The sequence below is a fragment of the Prinia subflava genome, chromosome Z (genome assembly GCF_021018805.1).
Source record: "Prinia subflava isolate CZ2003 ecotype Zambia chromosome Z, Cam_Psub_1.2, whole genome shotgun sequence".
NCBI classification, from domain to species: domain Eukaryota; kingdom Metazoa; phylum Chordata; class Aves; order Passeriformes; family Cisticolidae; genus Prinia; species Prinia subflava.
In genome coordinates, this window is record NC_086283.1 from 36,000,684 (window position 1) to 36,025,824 (window position 25,141).

Here is a 25,141-nt window from a genome sequence, read left to right on the forward strand (position 1 = left end):
AAACATATACATGTTATTTTTAACTAAAAGAAGGCAAGAAAAGCAGTGATGTTACAGACTTAAAGTCATTATAAAAGTATGGAAATATATTAATGAAAATAAATCAGAGTTTGGATAGCTGGAGGTTGTTATGGACCAAATTAACTGGGATGGAACTCCTACCTTCTAATACATGCCATTCGTTTATCACCTCTCTTAACAAGGAGGACAACTTTCCATCTGTGGAAGGCCCCTGCAGCACTAGAGTTTGTCAGTTCTTCACGCCATCTTTTAGGTGCAGATTGCATTTGAGGTGAATAATGGGTATCTCTTTCAATTTCATATCCCCATTCGTACGTTGTTTCATCAAGCCATCTGCCACTTTCAGCACTATTAATTATGTACTCCTTAGTTAGTACCCACTTTCCTAAAAAGAAAATGAACTGTCAACCACAAAAGATTTTTCGTGCAGACAAATGGCAATCAACTGAAGAACTAATATAAAATTAACTTAAACCTTTCTTGTGCAAATAAAAGCTGGAATTATAAGTACCTTTTAAAAACGTCTTCCTATTACAAGAATTCTCCACTTCCCACTCCAGAATCAAAAATCTCACAATGCCACTGAAAATGATCACTTTGTTTTCTTTAATTATTAAGTATCTTTTTACACTTCATAGGTAATATACTTGCCTAACTCCTCAAAAATTTCAAACATATTTTTTCAGCTTCCCAGATTTTTTTCTTAGGACTTTCACAGAACCTTAGTAAGTCCTTTATTTTTAATACCATTTGACACTTACACAAATGTGAAGAAATGAAGAAATATTTTACCAACTATGATTTTAAAAAAGAACTAGACATTTAACATGTAAGCTCTTTTTCTTATAAATTCTTAATATTAGTTGCACTGCTAGTGTAGTGAATATCAATATTCGGGGGACACAGTTTTAGACCTTTTACTTTCCCCTTTCTTCTTTTCACGTCCTTTTCTCTCATCCCTTGGCTCCACCTCCTCCGCCTCTCCTCTTTCATCTTCCACATGTATGCTTTTGATATAGTATGTAATGATCTTCCCCTCTTCTCTGTCTCTCTCTCTCTTCTTACAGGTTCAGGTCAAGAGCAGTGGTTAGTACCCTGCTCCCGTATTGAAATGCTACCTACAGAAGACACTGTAAGAGAAATTGACTTGAATTGTGTGAACCTAATTGGTTTCACAGAACAGCAGGCCTGACTGACAAAATGTCTCAGTGCAGGAGCACAGATGGCACTTCTACAAAACCTAGCATAGGTACTGGTAGATTTATGACTGGAAAAGGTATGCTGTGCACAACCTGGATGTTAAAACCACTTTCATGTGAAGTTTCCATCTCAAAACTTCAGCTAGGAAGTACATGACAACTGGTATCCTTGAGAGTAGTTCTGCTGAACTCTATAGAGTTCTAAATATGTTTAAACGTGATCTTTCTTCACTACCTGGAAAACGACACAGTAAGAATGAATGTCTCTGCCATCATGAGTAAGAGCAATGATAATGCAAAGTTAGTACCTCTTCTGGATTAGAAAGTATTAAATGGTATCAGGGAAGATTTGCAGGTATAGAAAAATGAGAGTTTTGCATCACCATGAAGACACTACATGTACCGTTTCCACTCTGGTCAAGAAAATATTTCCAAATTTTAAATTCCAAAAAGTAAGAAAACATTAACTCAAAGGTTTAAAATTGCTAAAATGAAGTGTTATGCCAGAAATCTAGATACATTTTAATATTTTTTCCCCCATGGAAAATTTTGTTCTATTTCATTTTCGATAAAGAGTGCAATCAGAATTTTATTTTAGCACAAAGAATCATACACACATACATATATATATATAAAAATACATATAAATATACACACATATACCCCCCTACTTTCTAGCAGTAAGAGACAATTGAAAATGCTTACTAATACGGTGTGAAATCAAGGAATTGACATATATCTTTAAGCTCAAATGCATGTTAGGCATTTGTCTATTATCTCTTAATTTAAGATTATCCATCCTAACAATTATTTTAACACTTTAGAGTAATATGATACAGGGAAAATAAATATCATGCTTAAAAATGGTATTGCGATATCTCATAACTACAAGATATTCAAATCTCATCACAGAATCCTGACAGGTAATCAGTCTATAAATAGGTCTTAAAATACAGAATTTTCATTCTAAAAGCATCTTAGTTGTTTATTTATGGGATTTCAGCATCAGACCCTAGTTAAAGAGGAAAGCTTGTATCAGAATGGCAACAGCCTGGAATTTTGCTGCATAAACAGGAACTTACAGTTCCTGTAAGTTTACAGACTTTTACCAGTAAATGTTCCATGTGAATTCATTGTCAAAAATCTATGCTCCCTCTACCCTCTTTTAAGCATCCAAATAATTTGAGCATGACTTCATTATCTAAAGTATAACAATGTTTTCTGTTTGAGCTGGATGCAGATTGGATTCTGTTGGATGCAGATCCGACAAAGGGAGATTGCAAGAATAGCATTTAGGAAAAAAAATCAAAACAATAAAAGTGGACTTTGTCATAACTTCAACATAATACTATGTTAAAAAACAAGAACAAGAAGAATGAAGGTTTCTAACACAGTTCATTTACAAAACAAAACCAGATAACTAAAACCCTTTTAAGGGTCCTTTCCAGACTTATGCTGTGATGCTATGAAATTAAACAGCAAAACTTTTACTCACCAGCAGCACAGGCAGCTAAGACCTTTTCACTCTTGCACAGCTTTTTTGCTACAAGATGTGTACAATTTCTGTATTTCTACCAAAACAAAACAACACGCTTGTATCACTGGAAAGATTTAAATTCTTTGTCTGTTTATACACAAATAACTTATTGCACAGTCCTTTCTTCTAAGACTCGCATTTTTACTTCCCACTCTAATCCTTTTTGCTGTATTGTAATTGTAATACCTTACTCTCTATAAAAACACAGTTCAGCTTGAACAGGCATTTGAGCAGCGCCTTCTTCTCTTGTTTTTTAAATCCAGTTATTTGTACTATCCTTTTCTGGCTGCCACTTGCCATCTGTTGAAAGAAGAATGAAAAGGAGACATTAACTCACAAAATACGCACCACGAGAAGTTGCTTGCAAGGCCTGACTAGTATTTGCTACTTCATTTCCAATGAAATAGGAAAACACACCGAAAGGAATGAATGCTGGTACACCACATTTTAAGCTCTCACTGCCTGGCACAGCCAAGACACCTGAAACGGCGGTAACGGAGTAGCCTGAGACCCCTAAATTGCAGCCTGCAGTGGGCCGAGCCCCCTGGGTCTGGCATCTTGGCTCCGCACCCAAATTCCCGGGGCTTCAGCCCATCGAACCCCTGCTCCGCTCTCGGAAGTGCGGGGCGGCCTCTGCCCGCCCCGCGGGGGGATCCCCGCCACCCCCACCACGGGACGCGCCGCCGAGCCCGGCGGGCCCCGCTCAGGAGGTGCCGAGCGAGGCCGCCTGGCTGCGGTGGGGAGCCCTCCACTGCTCACGTACGGAGGCCAGGAGAGCGGGCGTTCTGCCGGCGCTTACGGTGCCTCGGTCCGGCCCGTCTCGGTGGCCCGGCCCTGCCCGGCCCGCCTGGGTGTCCGCCAGGCGCCGCAGCCCAGCGTGTTCCCGCCTTCCCACGCCCCGCCCCCGGATGTGGCGGAGCGGCCGTTCCGGGACGTTGTTACTGACGCTCCGCGGTCGCCGGGGCCGCCGGCGCGGAGCCGCGGGGGGATTCCGGCCGGGTAAGTGGCCCCGATGGGGCTGCCCTTCCCCTCCCCTTACCGTGCAGCCGGGCCTTGGCGCCGAGCGGGACAGGGCCGGGGTCTGCTGCGGCCTCCTTCTCTCCTGTGCGGCACGGCAGAGCGCTGCGTAGTCCCTGGGCTCCCAGGGGTCCGAGGCGCTGGTGGGCGCTGGCACCTGCGACAGGAAGGCGGTGCCGAAATCCGTCTGAGGCGGCCCCGGCGGCGCAGCGCTCCAGGCCCGGCTTCAGCGCGGAGCGGGAAGGGGTGGTCTTCCCTGAGAGCCAGAGGAGGGGGTCCCCTCAAGGCGCGGGGAGGCGGGGGCAGGCTGGGAAAGGCGTTGACGCTCTCTGGGAGTCTGGAAATCACCGTCGCTGTTGCCCGGCAGAACTAAAACTGTGGAAGAGGGTCTGGCGGGGGTGTGTGTCCGTCTGTATGCAAGCTGAAGTGTGTTACCTCTGGAACAGGCTGGCTCTAAGAGTCAGGAAAGGGAACCAGGAATTTCTGACCCTCAGAACCATTTTCCCAGTACCTCGGAGAAATTTTTCAAAGTTTCGAAGCCCCTTGATGCATGCCCTCGTAGTGCAGGTGAGCAGATAGTGCTACAGCCAGAAAATCAAGCCACATATTTTTGGGAACGGCTTTCTGCCCTGTTGATGAAGGGAAGGTGTTCCTGTCCCTCTGATCAAAGTGGTACGAAGTTTTTGTTATAAGAGTCAAAGCTTGACTTTTTTTTTTCCCATTACAAAGCAATATGAAGAGATCAAAATAATATTCATCTTGTACCTCAAACACTCAATGTAGAACTTAGAAATGCCACGATTTGCTGTTTGTGAAACTTTTTTTTCGGTGTCCCACTCTTTATTTTTGGTCCCTTCTGTATTTGAGAGACGACTTTGGACTATTTCTCTGTCACATACACATATTGCACAAGAAACGTGTTGATGCTTCCTAGTAAATAGAAGTAGCTTTGCAGAACACTTTTAATCAGTTTTCCTACAGTTTGAGAGTAGAATGCATACATTCAGAAAAAAAAAAAAAGAAGATGGTTGAAATGCCTAACATAGAGAACTGACTTGTGGACAAGTCACCCTGTACTCATTGAGGTATTTCAGATACTCTTTCATATTTAAGACCTGTCAATTGAGATATGTACAATGAAACTCACAAGTGCTGTGTTTTTGTCACTGCAGCTTAGATGAATAAAAGCAATGGTTTGAGCTCACCACTGCTATAAAACATAGGTATGCCTGAAAAACCAAAACCACATAGCTGCAGACATCTAAAATTTGACAGCAGATTGGACACTTGGTTTAAATCTGAGTTTCCCAGAATATCAAAACAGAAAAACAGTTCTTCCAGGCCACAGATGACTCTTCTCTTGCTGTTGAAAAAGTATTCTGGTACCCTTAATGCTTACTAAAGTTTTTCCTATCTCGTTTCCTTAACATTGCAGTTATATTTTTGTGTGTAAGCATGAAGAAATAACCATCAACAACCTTTCCCACTACTCTTTTTGCAAAAATGACACTGAAAAAACCCTTAAATATTTAGAGTTAATATTCAGACTACATTTATTGCTTGCACTTCTCTACTGACAATGAAGATTAGTTGCATTTTCTATTTTGTATCTGTTGCACCTTTATACTTTTACTATTGATTTGTCTGAACTGTAAAGGTATTGATTTTAATTCTTGTAAACTTTTACTTTATTTTGAGCAGTTTAATTTTTACGAACTAGGAGTAGCTACTATTCATTACTTAACTGATAACTAACAGCAGTTTTATGTCACAGGACTCTGAACAGGCTGGAGAAGTCTTCAGCATAAGATACTGTAAACTAACTCCTAGTGAAGAAGTTGTACAAAGCTGTGAAGCTGTGACAGGAGAGATTTAGGTTAGATTTAGGCTCTTCACCCAGGGGGTGGCTGAGCACTGGAGCAGGCTTCCCAGGGAAGTGATCACAGCCTCAGGCCTGCCAGAATTCAGGAAGTGTTTGGACAACACTCTTGGGTATACAGTGTGACTCTTGGGGTGTCATGTGCAGGCCCAGGAGTTTTACTTTGATGATCCTTGTGGTCCCTTCCAACTCTGGATATTCTTGATTCTATCATTCATACTTACATGATGACCATTTGTTACCTTTAAGAATTAACTTTTTTTCCCCATGTCTCTGGCACATAAAATAGTGTGGAATCAAAAAACTGAGATCTCAAACATTTCACATCTATTTTTTTCTTCAAAATATTATCTATATTTTGTCTATTGTATATATTTTCTTCAAAATATTCAATTTTCTTCAAAATTGTTACCAAAATGTAGCTTTAAGAAATAAGGGTTTTAACCATAATTTTAGTGATGTCTGCTAAGTTTGGAATTCTCTTACTCTCTGATTCTATTATTAGTTTCATTAAAAGTCTAAAATATTTTCTTCCTTTCCATCCTTGTTGTGATCTCATTATGGTAGCTAAGTATCTCCTATGTCTCATAAGTCTCATAGGGAGGAGGCTTTTTAACTGACGTATTTTTAAGTTCCTCTAGGTTTCCTTTAGTGTATTTGTCAAATGTACACTTCAGTTGCTCAATATTATAAATTATGTTTAAATAGTTTGGGTTTTGGATAGTATCTGCTTTTACACATTCTCTTCTACAGTACCTGTGACATGTTTTATAAAATTTAGGAAGTGATTTTTTAGTGCTACTCACATGGTATTTGACTTACAAAACTTCTAATTACATTTTAAGGATGGTCAAGAATAGCTGTACAGCGCTCATGTCCCATTCATTAAGAAGCCAAGATCAGGAAAATAAATATTCCTTTTCCTCTATCACAGAAATATTTTATTTACAGTGTATCTCTTTCAGACCTCCTTTATTAATTTTATTACCTAGAGAGAAAAAAAGAGTTTCCATTTTCATTACACTGTTCTGGCTTTCTACCTTATACTTTTAATTTCCTTTATATTCTATGCATATTTATATTACCACCATGTCTTCTGCCTTGAAATTTCACTTCTTACATTTCCCACAGATGGCTATTTTACTTCACATAGTTATCTTTCTTCAGGCTTTATTGATGCTTCTACTTTCTATGTTATCACTGTTGATCCTTACCTGTAAATCTCAGCTTGTTTCTCAAAGTGTTTTTAGCCACTTTTTCCTTAACTTTGCAAGTAAGGGTTTCTTTTTCTTTTTTTTCTTTTTTTTTTCTTTTTTTTTTTTTTTTTTTTTTTTTTTTTTTTGTTTTGTTTTTTTGTTTTTTGTTTTTTGTTTTGTTCGGGCTTTCTTAATGTGTATTATTTGTCCCTTTTAAGCCTTTTGACTTACTGTGTTGAAAATTTTATGTAATTACTTGCACATTTTGGTAAAGTCCATGCAAAAGCATCTTTTCCATTGTGACAGATTTTTTTTTATTAGTGGAATACATTTTGTACTATATGCTTAAAATACTTGCCATCATGCAAACAAGATTATCAGTTGACTGATTACTGACTTAGTAAAATTATTTATGGGAGCTTTTTTCTTCTGCCTAAACATAACATGTATACTTTTTAAAATGATACAATGTCATGGGCAAACATTTAGTAATCACAGCTTTGTAAAAAAACAGTCCTGAAAAATCAGTCATAAAATCTAAAGTAGTATTAAATGTCTCCACACTGCCTTCATGTGGATAAAAATCTAACTTTATGCCACTTAAAGTCTGTTTTTTTCTTCAGTATGAAACACTGTCCCTGGCTTCTTGAAACTGAAAGAATTTAAATTTTCTTCTTTAGTGATAAAGGATTACAAGGATTAGAAATAATACAGTATATATCCACAGAAGCTACAGGAGCTTCTTAGTAGTAATCATCTTTCTATAAACATACCCGTAGTTTCTTTCATGAGCTAATGAATATAGGAAAGGCAGAACAATCATTGTGAAAATTGCTGCTTTTCTTCAAGCCATACTGATTATATAAATTCTCTGTTATCATAAGTAATATTTATTTTTTAAAACATCTTCATGTTCTTCTTAGGACATGTCCTTTGTGTTTCTTTCATGTAATCATATGTGTTCCAAAGAACATTTATTTTTATGACTATTAAAAGCTCAGCCCATCTTCTCATCTCTGCATTCATTTACCTTTCTGCCAGGTCACTTTCTGTTAATGCATGTCCGCGAATCAATGTTGATGGAAAAATGTAGAGAACACAGAATAGTTTTCAGCAGCTTGTTCAGTAACTCTGTACATGAGTTTGTGTGTATTAGTTCACTCAGGAATGAATTAGAGAACTTTTTGGTGTACTTTTTTCGGTGTACTTTCAGCCTCCTGTGTCTTGGACTAAGGTTTTGGTTGTTTGTTTCTTTTAAAATGTATGTATGAAATGGATTTATTTTGCATTTAATACTTAATTTTCCTACCACCTAAAGTTCAAGTTTCTTTTCATTGTCTGACGTGAGTTAATCTATCGCTGCTTCTTAGACCTTCTTAATCATATTACTGCTCTTCTGCCCTGTCCTAAATGCGCTATGTACCTGCCTGGAATACTTAATTGACCTAGTTTCCCCAGTGACCTTCTAATAATATTTTTTCCTACACAGGAGATCTATTCTGATGTGATCAGCAATTTTTCATTCATCAAAGTTCTTTCACCTTCTTTTTTCTCTTTCTTCCCTTTTTTTTTTTTTTTTTTTTTTTTTAATGAGAATGCTCATAAGCTGTTTCACATTGTTTGCTGATTGCTTTGTTTTTAGGCTGTAAAATGCATTTTGTTTGTGTTTTGGTATTTTGTTCTTCTCTAAGTAACTGCATTTAAAGTGGTAAATGTAGGCAATGCTAGAAGATATTGTAAATTTTTGCTAATAATTGAATGTTGTAGAGTACAATCTGTATATACTATGAATAGGCCAGTATGGTTTCTTCTCTGCAATAACATGTCTCTCCTCCCAGTTTGATTTCTGACTAGGCAATTGCCAGCTGTGTGCCCAGAATGCAGATAGACATGAACCCTGGCTCACAGACATTAGAAAATCAAGTCAGACATGATACAGCCAGTGGAGTAATATGTTACATGTACACTTTCCACCTTCTCTGCAATTCACTGTACTTGAGGTCCTTATAGAGGGAAAAGGTAGAGATGATTGTGAGTGGAAGAAGAACAGAAATAATGAAATGAAGTTAGGAGAAAGTATGGCATGAATTATTACAGGGCAGATAATGAAAGGGCAACAAGAGCAAGAATGTATCAAAATACCCTACAGAATGTTACAATTCTGGCTTTTTATCAGTATGTAACTAGAATATAAGATTGTGACATATGGGTATCAGACATCGACTTGCTAGTTAAGGTGAGATTCATAGAATGGAAATGGGTTAGAAAAGACCTTACAGGTCATTTAGTTTCAACCCACTACAAGCTCCCTTTTAAGTACTGCAAGATTAAGATAAGGTTTGTCCAGGACATTCTCATCTCCGCTGTCAACAGCCCCAACTCTCTCAGCCTGTCTTCCGAGCAGAGGCACTTTGATGTCTCACCCTCCTCTGGACTTCTTCAAGCATGTCTGGATGCAGAGCACCAGGTGGGGTCTCACCAGGGGCTGGGTAGAAGTTTGAGCTGTTAACAGAGGATCATTAGAGGTTCTTTGTAGCTGTTTAGTTGCCCCTTAAGGTGGAACACCTGTTATCAGCAGATCTTGCAGATCTTGCTTGCCCATGTGCAGGTAGGTCTTCCCATGTTTTGGTGGTGCAAAGCTTAAACATAGATGACTATTCCATATACATGTAAAGATAGTATGGCAGTAGAGGGAACAAAATGGAAAAAGAGCAGGATGAGGATTAATGTGGAGACTAATTAGGAAAATTTTATGTGTAGCATATTGGACATACATGTCATTAATCTTCTGAAGTGGTAAATGTGACCTAACAAATATAGCCAGGTTTTCGTGTGCAGTTCTCTTCACCCCACCTCCAACACACACATCTCGTCCCTTTTCATTGTCTTTGATAGACAATTTGACTGTCTATCAAAGACAATCAAAAGTAAGGTGAAAAACTGTGGTGGGAATTGTCCTAAGGTAAGAACACTAGGTAGGAATTGCAGGAGGAACTGTCTGGATGGTTGCATAACTGATGTATTCCAGAGATGGGAGAGCTCTGATCATTATGATTGACTGATGCACCTTGGTCTGCAAAAGGGTATAAAATGTTGCTGGAGACTGGGCAAACTGATCTCCCGAGCTTGCAGGCAGCTTCTGGGACAAACACCTCCCCCTGGTCCCCAGCAGGGATGCCTGCAGGTATGTCCAACCCAAAGGCAGGGAAAACTCACTTTTGGAGGTTTGAGTAAAAAAGCAGTAAGATTCAGCCACATACGGAGATAAAATCCTAAAGTAGTTCCAGAGGTACTTTGTTCCTTTTAACTGCATTCTGTAAGGCCAAAGACATAAACCTGCATGTTCCTAGCCAAGCCTCTGATACTACAAACCTTTAGACCCACTTATATTATATATTGGATTGACAAATTTAGATACTGTATTAGCATTAATTCTAATCATAGTCATCCACATAATCATTGTCGTATTTCTTGTGCCTGACTGAGAGTCTTCTCCCTGCTGCACTGCTACAAGTGGCGTAGTTTGCAGGATGACTTCATCAGGCATATTGAGCAGAGCATTTGCACACCTTCAGAAGGAAATTTGTGTACTCAGCCATGGAGAACTAGAAATGGACAGTATGCTGTCTCTGAAAGAACTTTTACAGTAAATTAGTATGTCTGTCATGAGATCCTGATTTACTGCAATCCTTGGAGGCATAAAATAGGCAGTGAATTATATTTGGAAGTGTTTCCATATTTAAGTTACTTTTCAAAGTAAGACATCTACCTCTTAAATTTTCACAGAAAGTGTTAAGTTGGAATAATTTTGTCTCTGCAGAAAGACAGTATAGAATTAACCTGAGGCACTTAATCTAGTTGAGAAAGGTGCATGTGTACATGTGTCTGTCTAAAAATATATAGGATGGTGTAATCTGCTGTTCGTGGGCTTTTCTTGAACAAGGCAGCACTCTTTGCTAATCCAGGTAATTAATTAGAAAATAATTGTATAAGGTACTAACATATTGAAGTATGATTATGTATTCTAAGCAGAAATTTCTGTGGGGTTTTTTTCCCAGTGAATAAGTTTAGTCTACTTTATAAGAAATTAAAAGGAAAATTGTGTTACATAGAGAATCCTCAATTAAGAAACTTTGATTTTTTTTAGTTTCCAGTTTCTGTGTATACCATGTAGTTTAGAATTTCTTTGCATATGTTATTAGTGGAATTTAATCATGAGTTGCATATATTTAGTCCTCAAAAGCATCCTTTTTCACTTTATTGTTTAGATATTCAGTGAAATTCCTGCACTGTGGTTTGGTTTTTTAAAGGCCTCAGTGATAGAAAATAATCCTTTCTGATCTGAAGATAAGAATTTAAATGTTCTCACAGGCAACAATATTCTCAGATGCAATTTAATCAGGTTTTGATTAGTTATATGTTTCTGCTTTTGGAAGGTGGCTCTGATGGACCATGCTTCAAATACCAGCTCTGCTTCATTTATGGACCTTATTGTAGTCTTTAGTTCCTGTACCAATTTTGTACTTTGCCTAAAACTCCAAGTAATATAGTTAGTAACTCTTCCTTTTATAACTGAATATGTCATCTAGCCATCAGTTCTGTCATGTGCCTAATCTTCTCTCTTGCAGAATTCAATTCAATATCCAAGTTATCTCAATAGCAATGCAAAATGCTGCCAGAGTGTTACTCTGTTGTACTAGGTAATCTCTACTTCTCTTAATTTTAAAATTTTACGTTTGATAAGGCTGAATCTCTTATGCATTGTTGCTTAATTTTATTCCTTTTTAGTTAATATGGGTGCAATAATCAGGTTACGATTTCAGTGTTACGAAATAAGCTACTTATTTAACTTGTCCAAACATGTTGAAGGTATTGAACTTTATGGGAAAAATATTGCCAGTCTGAAAAGGGAGCACTGACAAAATCATTCAAAAGAAAAAAGAGGAATAATTTATGAAAGGAACTGTAGGTAATGATGCCATCCAGTCGCTTTAAAGTGCTTCTACCTCAACTTTAATGAATTAGATTTGTCAGCAGCATATGTTTTATGCACTACTTCTAATGAAGTGGCATACCAGCACTACAGTGTACTTTGAGGTTTACTCCATCAAAGCTTTTTGCTGTCATAAAGTAGACCTTTTTAAATAATAGATACTAAAAACTACATTTAAATAACATTAAGGTTGTGACACAAACACCAAATGACAAACTTCAGGCAATTCAAAGTTAGGGCTGACAACTTGTCATTACCTCGCATTGTCATTTTTTGAAAAAAAAAAGAAGCACCCTTGCATGATTTAAGGATTGAATGTCAGATTAACTTTAAATTTCTTGGCTTTTGTGGGCTGGAGTTAGAACCTTACTGTCATATTTTATACAGGATTTTTTGTTGTTTTGTTTGTTGGGATTTTGTTGTTGTTTTTGTTTTGCTGTTTTCAGAAAAATAATAAAAGCAGTGGAAACAGCACAGGCTTTGTTGTCTTTGTTTTTAATATAAAACACAGATATAAGAGTATTGGTCAAAGAACAGGGGCTATCCTGTTGTCAAAATTACATGCTGTTCTTTCCAACTTCACATGCTTTTTTCTTTGCTGATTTTTCTATGGAACTTACAAGTTACAGAAACTTCAGTCCTGGAGTACTTCAGCAATAACCCCATAAAGTATTCCTATTTCTTTTCCATATAAAGAACCACTTTCTTTTTATTGAATACTATAGCCTAAATCAAGAGTGTACAGAAAGCCCTGTTAAAAGAATTTTAATTACTTAAAATATGTGAAAGAAAAGCAGATGAAGAGGGGAGTTTCTGTTATTTTTTACATATGCTTTCCCATTTTGTTGCTGTTAAATGTAATAGAACTTTCTATTCAGGTATCTTAGCATGCATGTGTAAAACACAGTACTTTCAGTTCCTCTATAGAGATGATTTCTCAAGGTCTGTAAGTCCAATGCAGGCAATCTATTATTTTCATCATCATTTTGTCAACTTAATCTAGCATAAACTAGTACTGCTGCCGAGTTGTCAGACCTGCACCAGTCACTCACTTCAGCCCCATGCCACCATCAGTGCTCATACAGCTGCCTGGTAAATAGGGATAAATGGGCTTGCACCGTCTAAGTGGCTGGTACAGAAGGTTGGTAGGATCCTGTGAAAAAAGGGTTAGAAAATGTGGTCTCTTGTTCAACTTGTCTGGATCTCTTTTCTCAGCACAGTCAATCAATTTCTCACCATTCTTTTTATTGTGTTGCTATTAATGCATAACAGAACAAAAACCTAACTTGAATAAAAAGTTGTGATCATTCCAAGACTTGGTTTAGAGAGCTAAATCATCTACTAGTACAGAAAAGTGGATTGTTTGAAATCAGAGTAGTAGTCTCTACAATATTTTAAATTCTGAAGATGCCACTTGACTGGGTGCATGTAAATTATATCAGGTAATGTAAATATAGGGAATGGTGAGGAATACAGCCCTCTTTGTGCTTATATTGTAATAAAATTATCCCTGGTGCACACTGTGATAGAAGAAAAAAAATGGAAAAATCATTCTGGTCTGCCTTCATACTAAAAATCAAATTATTTGTTAAATAATCTTGTTTGATATACACTTGCAAAGCTATTGACTTTTGATTCACTTATTTAGAACAAACCTAACGTTTCTGAGTAAAGTTTTGCTCCAAAGATTAGCATAAAGCTGTTGTGATATCACTTATTACCAGCTTACCTAGAAAATGTGTCATTTCAATAAATGCCACCCCACTTTCTATCTTCAAATACTTTCTTCTTAATTCAGAATATGTGCCATTAATTAGTTTTCTCATTGGATATTTTGGTTTTACTTGTAATGTCCTTCACACTGCTTCATGGTAGTGTACCAGTGAAGGGACCACTTGTTGGCTTCTAAAATTTATCTTACATGTTAAAGGAATAGAATTGAATCTCTGGCTCACTGTAGAACTATTATATAAAAATAAATTTCATTGCAACTCATGCCTCTGAAGGATATTCTGCTGAAGTTACTACTTTATTATTATTTACTTATTTAGGCAGTTAATTATAGAGCAAATACTGAAAAACTGATTGTAATATAAATTTCTTCCCTGAATTTTATATGGCTTATTTATTTATTTGTTTATTTATTAAGTTGTAAAATTCTTTGGAATTAATATAAGAAAAAAGAAATTTCCTAAAATTTTAGTGTGACCTTGGGAAAAAATTTTTACTGTTTTAGTTTGTGATGTCCTCCTGTCTTTCTATAAACTTGAAATGTAATCATCCTTCAAAAACACCTAAAGTTGATTTTTAGTTTTCAGTGGAGTTTTATTATGATGTAATAGGCAAATACTGCACATTGTTTACACTGTAGTTCCACTTCTTAGACGATTGCACAAGTCATCTAAGTATTGTAATTATGTGAGAAATAATACAGTGCATGGTGCTAAATTACAAGATATTTATGAACATGCCCTCTTAATCATGAAACCAAAGGCTAAGTGGTTTTGGCACTAAAGAGTCTTCATGAAGAGCCCAGACCCAAGTGTTGAAAGACTACTAAAAGGCCTCTCTATTAGTAGAAAGCATAATTCTCTTGCTGTGGAACTTTAAACATCTATGCTATGTCTCTGCATTTTGTTGTGATTTTACAGATGTGTCAAAGATGGGCTTTTATTGTTTTGGTATATAATGACTAGTTGTCAAAGAACATTTTTGATTAGGCTTAAATTAAGTCCATCCATGGGACAATCATCTGAGGTATTTGAACAAATACTTCACATGAGTCTTGTGATAGGAAGCATCTTGGTTATTATGTTTTCTTTTTTCATAGCTAGTAGTGTTTCAAAACCTGATTACAACTTTGAGCTAAAATACTGAAAGCAATAGACTTTCAGATAATTAGAGACCAGCATGTCTATGTGAAGAAAATATTTTGTATTAAAATGTATTATGCTTTGATTAATCACATAAACTTAAAACATAATGCTAATTGTACAATACTGTGCCTCATCAGAGAAATCAATTAGTTTTAAATTGATACAGGTGAAGCAGTGTTATGTTCTTGAGCTTACTTTGAGGACAAGCCAACAGAGAGGAAAATGGTTTCAGATGATACCCTTCTGCAGAATTTATTTTCCTTGAACATATTTCCCGTTGTCAAATGCTAACCTTTTTTAGACTGTTGCTAGTGTCATTGAATATAAATTTGTCCTCCTTGAAATTCTGATTTATATTACACTATTAGGAACAGTCATTTGGTCAATCTTAGAAATGTAAAATGATCTTGAAAAATCCTATGAGACCTACTAAATTGAAATTATTCGTATAATCTTTTTCTTAACTGATTTAGCTGATGATAGGCAATTGTCATTTCTTGCATGCAATTTTTTTTCCTCAAAACTGCTGGCTTTTTTAAACACAATTACAGTTGTTGGTTTGCTAATCCTGTGAGTCAATCTACACAGAACAAGAAGCTTAGCTGAAATCCTTGGCAGCTTCAGTGAAAATTAAAAAGCATGCTTTACTACAGAGATTGTCAAGAGTGAAAATAATATTTGTCCAGTTGGACAGCTTGCTTTTGTAGTCACTAAATGAAAGTTGAGATTCTGTCTCTTCCTTGAAAGCCTCTGTGTCAGGAAGGTAATTTGGACTGTTTGTGGTTTGACAGGGATTATTAAAATCAGATGAAGTGAAGGGAAGGAAGTGTGAGAAAGCAAAATTGACAGTGACACTCTCTATTATTTGCAGCTTGGATCATGATGACTATGTTGATATGATAGATTCTAAATGTTAGTTTCACTGTGGAGATATATTAACCAGCAAATACAGTAAAATGCAGTTAGAGGTTATTTTTCTGACTTAAGGGAATGCCATGCAACATTTATTTTCACTGGGAAGTTTGGGAGGGGGAGTGTAGCAGAAAAATGAAAGATTAGAGAGGGAAACAGAAGGGAAGAGCGAGTGGTTCAGAAAGAACTTATTTTTTTTCCTTTGATTTGATTTCTTTTTTTTTTTAAGTTCATACATCTTGCTAGTATACTTTAGAGAGAATAAGAATTGAGAATTGGTGGAATGGGTCATGAAATTTCTTTTTGCATTGACTTGAATTTGGTGGGAAATCTTTTGCATTAATAGTTTTGCTTAAAGTGAGCTCAAGTCTTAGATTGCTATTTCACATCAATTTTCCATGACTTGCATCTTGTATGCTATTTTTAAATAGTGATATTTTCTGCCACTTTGAGATAAATAATTAAAAAACTTAAATTATTGCAATATTCATATAGCTGAATTTTTAACTGCTGAAGATACATTAACTACCAACTGTATGCATCTTTTGGTGTCTAGCGAATATACAATGTATAATTTAATCTTAATCCTTTCTTAATCTCTTAGTTGTATAGGTAAATTTTCAATTTTTGAATAGACTAGTTAGTGCAGAAGTAAAACATCTGATTAGTCAAGTTTGAAGGGTGCTGTCATTTCTCTTTGGTTTCCTTTTCTATTTTCCCATATGAGAACTTCATGAAAAACTGTATTTTGGGAGTTTTTAGTATAGTCTTATGATTTTATAGCAAAAACAGGGAACTCAAAAGAAAATAGGTGACACATGAAAGCCTTCTCTGTTATTTAGCATATCTCTACCTTCATATTTTTCAATATCATGCAACATTTGAACAGTCAAGCCATGCCAGCTTCTCATCTTTACCTATCTTATGGTAGAGAGCACCATATTAGCATCCAGAGTGATTCAAAAGGGATGAGGGAGCAGAATGACTGACTGAGGGAAAAGAGGTTGCACAGTCATTTGCAGACTTGCAAAACAAGGACTGTCATGAGATGAGATGGTGGTGTTGAAAACACAGTTGGGGCACTGCTAAAGAACATGCTCAGATAACTCAGAACCCAATGTAAAAAGAACGTTCCAGACCCTGATGTGGGCTGGATGGGGAAATGTGAAACCCAAACAGCCATCCTAAAATAAAAAAAAAATATGTAAAAGAAGTCTTACAGGGAAGTAAATGTCATCTAAATATCTTCATATTTACTTCTGTATCCATGTTATCATAGAGTAACCAGCCTACATGACCTAGGAAAGCCAGTTGATGTGATCTTTTTTGGACTTCAGCAAAGCTTTTGATACTGGCTCTTGGAGTATCCTTCTGGACAAAATGTTCGGAAAAACATATTATGCAATAGGTGAGCAATTGGCTCATGAGTCAGACACAAAGGGTTATGGTGAATGGGGTGACATCAGGCTGGTGTCCAGTCCCAAGTGGGGTTCCATGGGGCTCCATCCTCAGCCCAGTTCTCTTCAACATACTCGTTAACTTGGATGTGGAACTTGAAAGTAAGTCTAGAGATGATACTACATTGGAAGGTGCTGTTATTACCCTTGAGGGCAGAGAGGCCCTGCAGGGAGACCTGAAAAGTTTAGAGAGATGGTCAGTCACCAATGGTGTGAAGTTTACCAAAGTGTGAGGTGCTGGATTCAGCACCAGTGGTGGGACAGCCCTGGATGTGTGCATAGACCAAGGACTGAGACGCTGGAGAGCAGTGCTGTGGAAAGGGACCGGGGGTCCTGGTCAATGGAAAGTTGAATATGAGTCAGTTATGTGCCTTGACAGGCAGGAGGGCAAACCAGGCCCAGCACCACAGGTCAACAGAGGTGATTGTCCTGCTCTGCTCTGCACTTGATTGGGCCTCACACTGAATAATGTGTGCCCTTTTGTGCACCACAATCTAAGAAAGACATTAACGAATTTGGGAGTATCCAAAGGAGGGCTATGAAGATGGTAAAGGGTTTGGAAAGAAAGCCTTATGAGGAGTGGCTGAGATCACTTTATTTAGCCTGGAGAAGAGGAGATTGAGGGGACTCCTCATTGCAGTTTTAAACATCCTCATGAGAAGAAGCAGGTGCTGATCTCTTCTCTGTGGTGACCACTGACAAAATTCAAGGTAATGGCATGGAGCTCAGTCAGGATATGTTTATTTTACACATCAGGAAAAGATTTTTCAGTCATAGGATTGCTGGGCACTGGAACAGGCTGCTCAGAGAAGTGGTTACTATGCTGAGTCTGTCTGAGTTCATGAAGTGTTTGGAGGGTGCTCTCAGGTATGTGGTGTGACTCTTGCAGTGTCTTTTGCAGGACCAAGAATTGGCCTTTGATGAATCTGGTGGGTCTTTTGCAACTGAAGAGGTTCTATGATTCTATGATTCAGTGGTGCTCTTTAGATGCTTTGTGTACACAATTAGTTCCAAGCACAGAAATAAAAAAAGTCACAAATTATAGTACTCTAAAATAGAAGAACATTTAAAATTCATTTCACAGTTAAACTTACTTAAACTTACTCTAGGTTAGTTAGGGTTGTGGGAGAGCTGTATTTCCTGAATACATAAGTTTTACCATATTATTTAATCCAATTCCCGTAATTTTGAGAATATCCCTGTTCTGTCATAATCCATCTCTGTCTCCTGGTCTCTAGTATTCATCAAAGGGGAGATAACGGAATCAAATTGCATTTTCTACTGTCTGTCATCTGTGAAATTAATCTGAAGAGCAAGGAAAGGGAAATAATAAACTCAAAAGCTAGCATTTCAGTATTTGCAGTATTTTAAGAACAAAAAGTAAGATAATTGTTTAGAGATTCAAAACGTGGTAGAGCAGAGGAGATACACCTGGCAGCAGGGAGTATGAGTATTGATTATCTTGTATAGTTCCAGAGTTAATTTCAGATTCCTCACTTGCTTGTTCAGGTTGTACTGAGTTTTATTCTTAATGTAAAACAGAAATGCATTTGACAATTTATACAGTATAGTATTTTTACTGCAGGTGTAATGCAGATGTTCACATTTCAGGATAAGTTAGTCTGTGAAAATGTAATTTAACATTTCATAGTGAGATGTGTAATTCAGCTCAGATCCCTTTGCTTGTATAATTTATTTTTTGACCAGAGCTTTCAGTTGTGTCAGAGGTTTATAATTTTTCAAAGAAACAATGTAGCACCAGTACTTGTGATTAGCCACAGTTCTCTTTCCATCCTCCCCTCAAAGACTAATTCATACAAATGTAAGGGAAAGGGGCTTGGAATCTTTCCCTAAAGACATCTCTTAAGAAATGAAGGATAGCAAATGATTTTGGTGTGCATCTGTCTAGTCACCAGACTCTATGGGTCACCAGAAACTAGTCCACTGGGTGATTAAACAGTTCTTGTTAATTTCTAAGGGATAATCTCCTCTTTACATTCTATGTTTATGTAAAGTGTTTTATGTAAAGGAGTGATTTGTTTTGATAGTATGTAATGGCTTTTGTTCCCAGGACCACTGCAGCTAGGAAGTAATGCTGTATTTTGGTAAACTAACGCATTAACCTTCTGCCTCTTTCTGATATCAGCTGTTGAAAGCTTGTTGAAACAGTAAAACAATGTAAGCAAAACAAAACAAAACAACTACCAAAAACACCAACCAAAAAAAGGGTATTATACTAAATAAGCATTTTCTGTAGTTTTAAAACAACTTGATAGGATGTCAAAGTGAAATTTTTACACTTCAGAAGTCACATAAATGAAATAACTTGAGTAAAATGTACACGAGAAGCAACAGATTTTTGTATTTTTCTCTACTAACTGTTTTCTCTACTAACTGTTACTGTTCCATAATTATTTTAATACCACAGGGGATCTTGATCTTATTTATCTGTGACTCTTATATCTGTCAGAAGGTTTTTGAGAAAATACTGAGTAATTTTGAACTGAGATTTTTTTAAAACTAATATCCAAAGAAAGGGTTTCTGTTACTAAATTATGTTTATCTGCAGTGGCATGAATAAAATCCAGATTCACTAGTTATATCTTTTTAACAAGTTAAACAGGAAAGAATTAGGGTTATTTTCTGACACCTGTTCTGGTGTCTGTTATAATGATGCAAGCATGAGGATTTGCTTAATAAGCAGGAAGTTGCAGCCTGAAACCATGTGTTATTGAAGTTATGGCTGAGAAATAAATGTCTAAAACTTGAGTCAAGATCAACAGTAGAATCTGTAGGAAAGAGGACAATATATGTAATTTGTAAGAAAGAGACAAAGTATGTGGTATTAAGAAATACACGTACTTGAGACAATAGCATAAGCACATCAGTTGAGGTGAGGTGCAGCAGTTATCTCAGCAGCTTGCATGAGCAGGACATGTAAGAGGGCACAGGCACCACCCAGCTCCTCAGCTGAGCTCAGCTGGTGGGTTTTGCCCACCGAAGTAGAACAGGCCCAACAGTGGATTCCATATAATTGAAAGCGGTTGCTAGAAAAGGAGCATGGTGACCCAGAGAGCTTCCTCAGAAGCATGCAGCTGTCCAGATCTTAATCTGCACAGAGTTTTGAAGCCTGGCATTAGTACCAGAGGGCAGCAGAGAGACGACATCTGCATGTGCTATGACCAGGTGGATGATCCTTCATTGGATGGGGAGGAGGGAGATTTGTCGCCAAGGATGAGGAAAAGGCTGAGGTACTTAATCCCTTCTTTGCGTCAGTCTTTAACGTGAATACCTGTTGTCCTCAGTCTCCTGGACTGATAGACAGGGACAGGAAGCAGAGCAGGAGGAAGCAGTGACATTCTGTGGTGCTTAGACACTCACAAGTCTGTGGGGATGGATGGGATGTACCAAAGAGTACTGAGAGATCTGGCAGGAGAGCTTGCCAAGCCACTCTTCATCATTTATCATGAGTTCTGGTTAACTGCGGAGGGCCCAGACAATAGGAGGTTGGCCAACATGACTGTAGAGTTAGAAGGAGGATTCAGGGTACTAGAGGGCAACCTGACCTCAATGCCAGGGAAGGTTATGGAACAGATTATAGTGGGTGCAGTCACATCCCACATACAGGACTACTAGGGGATCAGGTCCAGCCAGCATGGGTTTAGAAATGGCAAGTCCTGCTTGACCAGATAGATCTCCTTCTGTGACCAGGTGACCTGGCTAATAGATGAGGAAAAGGCTGTGGATGTTGTGTACTGCATTTCAGACGAGCCTTTGACACTGTCTCCCACAGCATTCTCCTGGAGAAGCTGGAAGTTTGGCCAGGTCACTCTTCACGGGGTTAAGAACTGGCTGGAAGGCTGGGCCCAGAGCGTGGGGGTGAACGGTGCTGCAGTTGGTGGTCAGTGACTACTGGGATTCCCCAAGGCTCAGAACTGGGTGCAGTCCTGCTTAATGTCTTTGTTGATGGTGTGGGTGAGGGGATGGGTGTATCCTCAGTAAGTTTACTGACAACTCTAAGCTGGGCAGGAGTGTTGATCTGCTGGAGCAGGCAGGCTCTGCAGAGGGATCTGGACAGGCCGGGTCAAGGGGCTGAGGCCGGCAGTGTGAGGTTCAATAAGGCCAGTGCTGGTTCCTGCACTTGGATCACGTCAACCCCAGGCAGTACTGCAGGCTGGGGGAAGAGTGGCTGGAGAGTGGCCCAGGAGAGAAGGACCTGAGGGTGCTGATTGACAGCTGGCTGAACATGAGCCAGAGTGTGCCCAGGTGGCCAAGAAGGCCAGTGGCATCCTGGTCTTGATCAGAAATAGTGTGGCCAGCAGGACCAGGGCAGTGATTGTCCCCTCTGTGCAGTGGTGATACCCCAGCTCAAGTCCTGTGTTCAGTTCTGGGCCCTGTACTTCAAAAAGGACATTGAGGTGTGGGAATGTGTGTCCAAGAAGGGCAACAGAGCTGGTGAAGGGTGCAGAGAGTAGGGTCATATGAGGAGCAGCTGAGGGAGGTGAGGTTGTTCAGCCTGGAGAAAAAGAAGGCTTGTGGGAGGTCTTATCACTCTCTTCAACTCTACAACTTTCTATGCCTGAAAGAAGGGTGTAGTGAGATGGGGTTGGTCTGTTCTTGCAGTCAATTAGTGATGGGACAAGAGCAAATGGCCTCAAGCTGTGTCAGGGGAGGTTGATTTTGGATGTCAGAAAGAATTTCTTTACTGAAAGGGTTATTAATTACTGGAATGAGAGCAAGTAGCCTCAAAATGTGTCAGGGGAGGTTCAGTATGGACATTAAGGAAGAATTTCTTCACTGAGAGGGTTGTTAAATATTGGAATGGGCTGCTCAGGGAGGTGGTAGAGTAACCATTCCTGGACATGTTCAAGAAAGAACTGTATGTGGCACTTGATGCTATGATTTAGTTGACACGGTGATGTCAAAGGTGGACTTGATGGTTCTGGAGCTCTTTTCTAACTGTAATGTTTTCTGATTCTATGGTAAGTAAGGTAAATTTTGGTTACATTTGTCAGGAGCTGTCTTTTCTAGTTCTGTGTTCTTCAAAGTATTCAGTTTTAGAATATGACTTATTACACTGCTTTCCTATTTCCACTGAAATAGACCTGTAGGTTGAAAAGCTATTGACAGCAAACTGTGATCTAGGAAGCCAAGGTATGTGGAATCATGTTGTCTTCCCTTGCTGAACAATCATTCCAGTTATGCTTGATTGAATACAAGAGTATATGATTGTCTATGAAAAATCTTGAGACTCAGTCATTCAGCAGCTATTACAAGGTAGAAATACTAGCTATTTGTTCTAGTCATCTGTTTGAAATTATGTGACAAGAACATTACCCAGATATGTTTATAAAAGAATTTTTAGAAACTCAATCTGTGCTGCAAAAATTTATTTCTTTGTATCTTTAATTTACCTGGTTTAAGAAAATATAACTGTGTAAGTTTAAGCAAGTGTGTGTTTGTAAAGTATTATTAAGTTTAGCCTATGTAATCGCCTTTCTAAAAGTGATGTATTCATTTTTTAAAGTTGTAACTTATGTAATTTGTCTAATTTTTCTTTATTCTTGCTTTTTCCCTAATAAATCTGTACGCATAATATGTCTGAATGAATTTTTGGTATTTGGAAGTCCAGCACAGAAACATCCAGCTTAATTTCTCACAATAAGCTAACTATAAATATTACTCACTTTTATACCATAGCAATCATAGTCTCTTGTCCTTCTTATCCATACTGTGGATAACACATAAGCCTAGGTAACAATAGTTTCTGGCAATTGAGAGTGTAATGGTAGGCAAGAAGACTGGGGTTTGAGGATTTACTTGCCCATTTAGCCTGCTGTATTGAATAGAGTGGCAGCTGAATTTGAGGAACAGAGCCAGTGAAAAACATGGTATAATTTAAAAGGCTCCATAACCCTTGGGAATGCCAACAACTAGTGTAATTGGATACTTGTGACAGCCTGGCAATATTTTGTTCTGAAGAGGGAAAACACTGATGTTTTATTTCTAAAATGTTTAGTTAAAAAAATTTAAATATTTACATAGTGTTTATTTGTGAAATACTTATTGCATGGCATTTTTATAGAAGTACACTAGTTCTTACATAATATGGGAGTTTTGAAGAAAAATTCCCTTATCTGAAGAATATCTCTCAGTGCCTCACTTTTATATTTCATGAAAGTCAAAATTGAAAAAATTGATAGCGAACAAAATTGGAATATTTAAACTGATTTCATGTGTCAAGTATTAGATAAAATATTCCCAATATAATCAATACGGGATTCAGTGTAATTGAAGGTGACAAAGTATAGCCTTTATACTATAACTTAAATGTAGGTTTTCAGAATTTGTTAATTACAAGGGGAAAAAAATGAAAGCAACATGAATAAGTCAGAAGTATGGTTTTGTCCAGGAAAAGGTTGATTTTTTTTGGTAGTGTTGAGGCAGCATGGCCAAGGCCCCAAGGTTATTGTATACCACCTCAGGTCAATGCCAGGAATGGGGGAAGCAGACTCTCTTTTCCAGGCAAAAGGGGTTCCTTCTGGTTGAGAAAATTTGGCTGCAGTTTGGATTAAGTTTAGCAGTGAGCATTTTGCATGTAAATCACCCTCACTTTTGTATACTGTCATTATTAGTATTGTTGCTGTTACTGTTTGTTTTCGTATCTCATTGCTCTTCCCAGTAGATTCTTCTTCTCTCAACTCATGATACTTGCCTTCTGTTCTCCCAGTTCTCAACTCCATCCCACTGCTGAGGGGAGGGGAGGGGAAAAAATGCGGGAAGCAACTGTGAGCAGCTGTGTGATTTTGGAGAATCTCAGTGGGGGCATTGACTCATCCATACCATTCCTAAATCATGTCAAGCTTTCTTCCCATCTTCTTCCCTTTTTCACATTCTCCCTTTCCCATATTTCGTATTTGTTAATTACAAAGATCTAAGTTAAGGCATAAACATTGTTTTTAGTAACGAACTCTCTAGAAGTGAAAAAAAATATTTTTTCTGGTTAGGTTATTAAAAACTTTCTATTAATTACTAATACTAATGTGAGAAACAGTGCTCACTTTTAAAATTTCAAAGGTTTATTAAACCTTAACAAAACACAGCAAAAGACTGAATAAGGAAAAAGGCAGCACACTGGGAGCGCATGACTTGCCTGCCATGTGCTTGTCTACAAAATGGCTGCTCTGCCTTTTATGCTTCTGGGGGATTGTTCAATACTGGGCATCCCTGGCCCCTCCCAAGGCCTGCCAATCAACTCTTCTTTGCCATCCATTGGTGGAAACTGATTTCTTGCAATTTGATTGGTGGTCAGGTGTTGCCATCCCCCACCTCCTAGCAACAAGCTTTCGCCATTACATGGCTTCTCTCCACATGTCCCGGACAATCCAGGCTCTCCAGTTACAGTAACACAAAGGCGGGGGAAAGGGGGCTGTGGGGAGAACAGAGGACATTTAAACAAAAAACCACAATAACATAACTGTATATCAATAAAGCTTCTCTTAACATACACACAATATTCATCTCTTAATTTCAAGAGCCAAGCATCCCTTTACTCATCTATAACATTAAGAAGTAGTACAAATCTAAAAATCTCTTTTATTCCTTATAAGATCTTGTATGCCAAGAATGAGTAAGTCATTTTGCAATTTTTAGAATTGTAATGAGTGTTCATTTTCACCCTATAAAAGTTAAAAACAACCTTTGTCAAAGAGTGCCGTTTTAATTTTTATACGTTATCCAATTTAGTACAGGACTTTCTATAAGAAAGAACACACAGGCCTTAACTAGATCATTCTTTTTGCTTGTGTTGTCATGTATCTTTCAATCTCGGTAAGGATTAGGCAGAAGTATTTGAGTCAACATTTCTTACTAAGCAAGCCAGATTTGTTTTTTGATTGTCAGCTGAAGGAGGTAGAATTCTTGTGGGTAAGACTTGGAGGGCAGTAATGAAAGGCAATATCGCTTCCAGTTAAGCCCTCGCGTTTGTCATGCTTTATATATTAAGATTTAAGCCACTGTGCAGCTGGCATTGCTTCAGTTGCTCTCAGTTATGT

At 37.9% G+C, this 25,141-nt stretch overlaps 2 protein-coding genes across 6 annotated transcripts in view; one reads left to right on the forward strand and one right to left on the reverse strand.

Annotated features, from left to right (window-relative positions):
* Positions 1-3,654, reverse strand: part of SLF1 (SMC5-SMC6 complex localization factor 1) — a 34,095-nt gene extending 30,441 nt beyond the window's left edge. The window contains exons 1-5 of one of the 4 annotated variants that reach the window (XM_063421907.1): positions 3,521-3,550; positions 2,949-3,057; positions 2,716-2,791; positions 936-1,151; positions 163-406 (exon numbers count right to left, since the gene is read on the reverse strand). In XM_063421907.1, the coding sequence (XP_063277977.1) occupies positions 163-406; positions 936-1,023 (332 nt within the window). In that variant the 5' untranslated portion in view covers positions 1,024-1,151; positions 2,716-2,791; positions 2,949-3,057; positions 3,521-3,550. Of the gene's footprint in view, positions 1-162; positions 407-935; positions 1,152-2,715; positions 2,792-2,943; positions 3,058-3,520 lie in introns of those variants that run through there. The other 3 variants (XM_063421906.1, XM_063421909.1, XM_063421908.1) reach the window with 3 other exon arrangements.
* The window catches only part of KIAA0825 (KIAA0825 ortholog), a 245,789-nt gene continuing 224,261 nt past the window's right edge, over positions 3,614-25,141 (forward strand). The window contains exon 1 of one of the 2 annotated variants that reach the window (XM_063421904.1): positions 3,614-3,756. The gene's annotated coding sequence lies outside the window, so the exon portion shown is untranslated. The remainder of the gene's footprint in view (positions 3,757-25,141) is intronic. The other variant, XM_063421905.1, reaches the window with a different exon arrangement.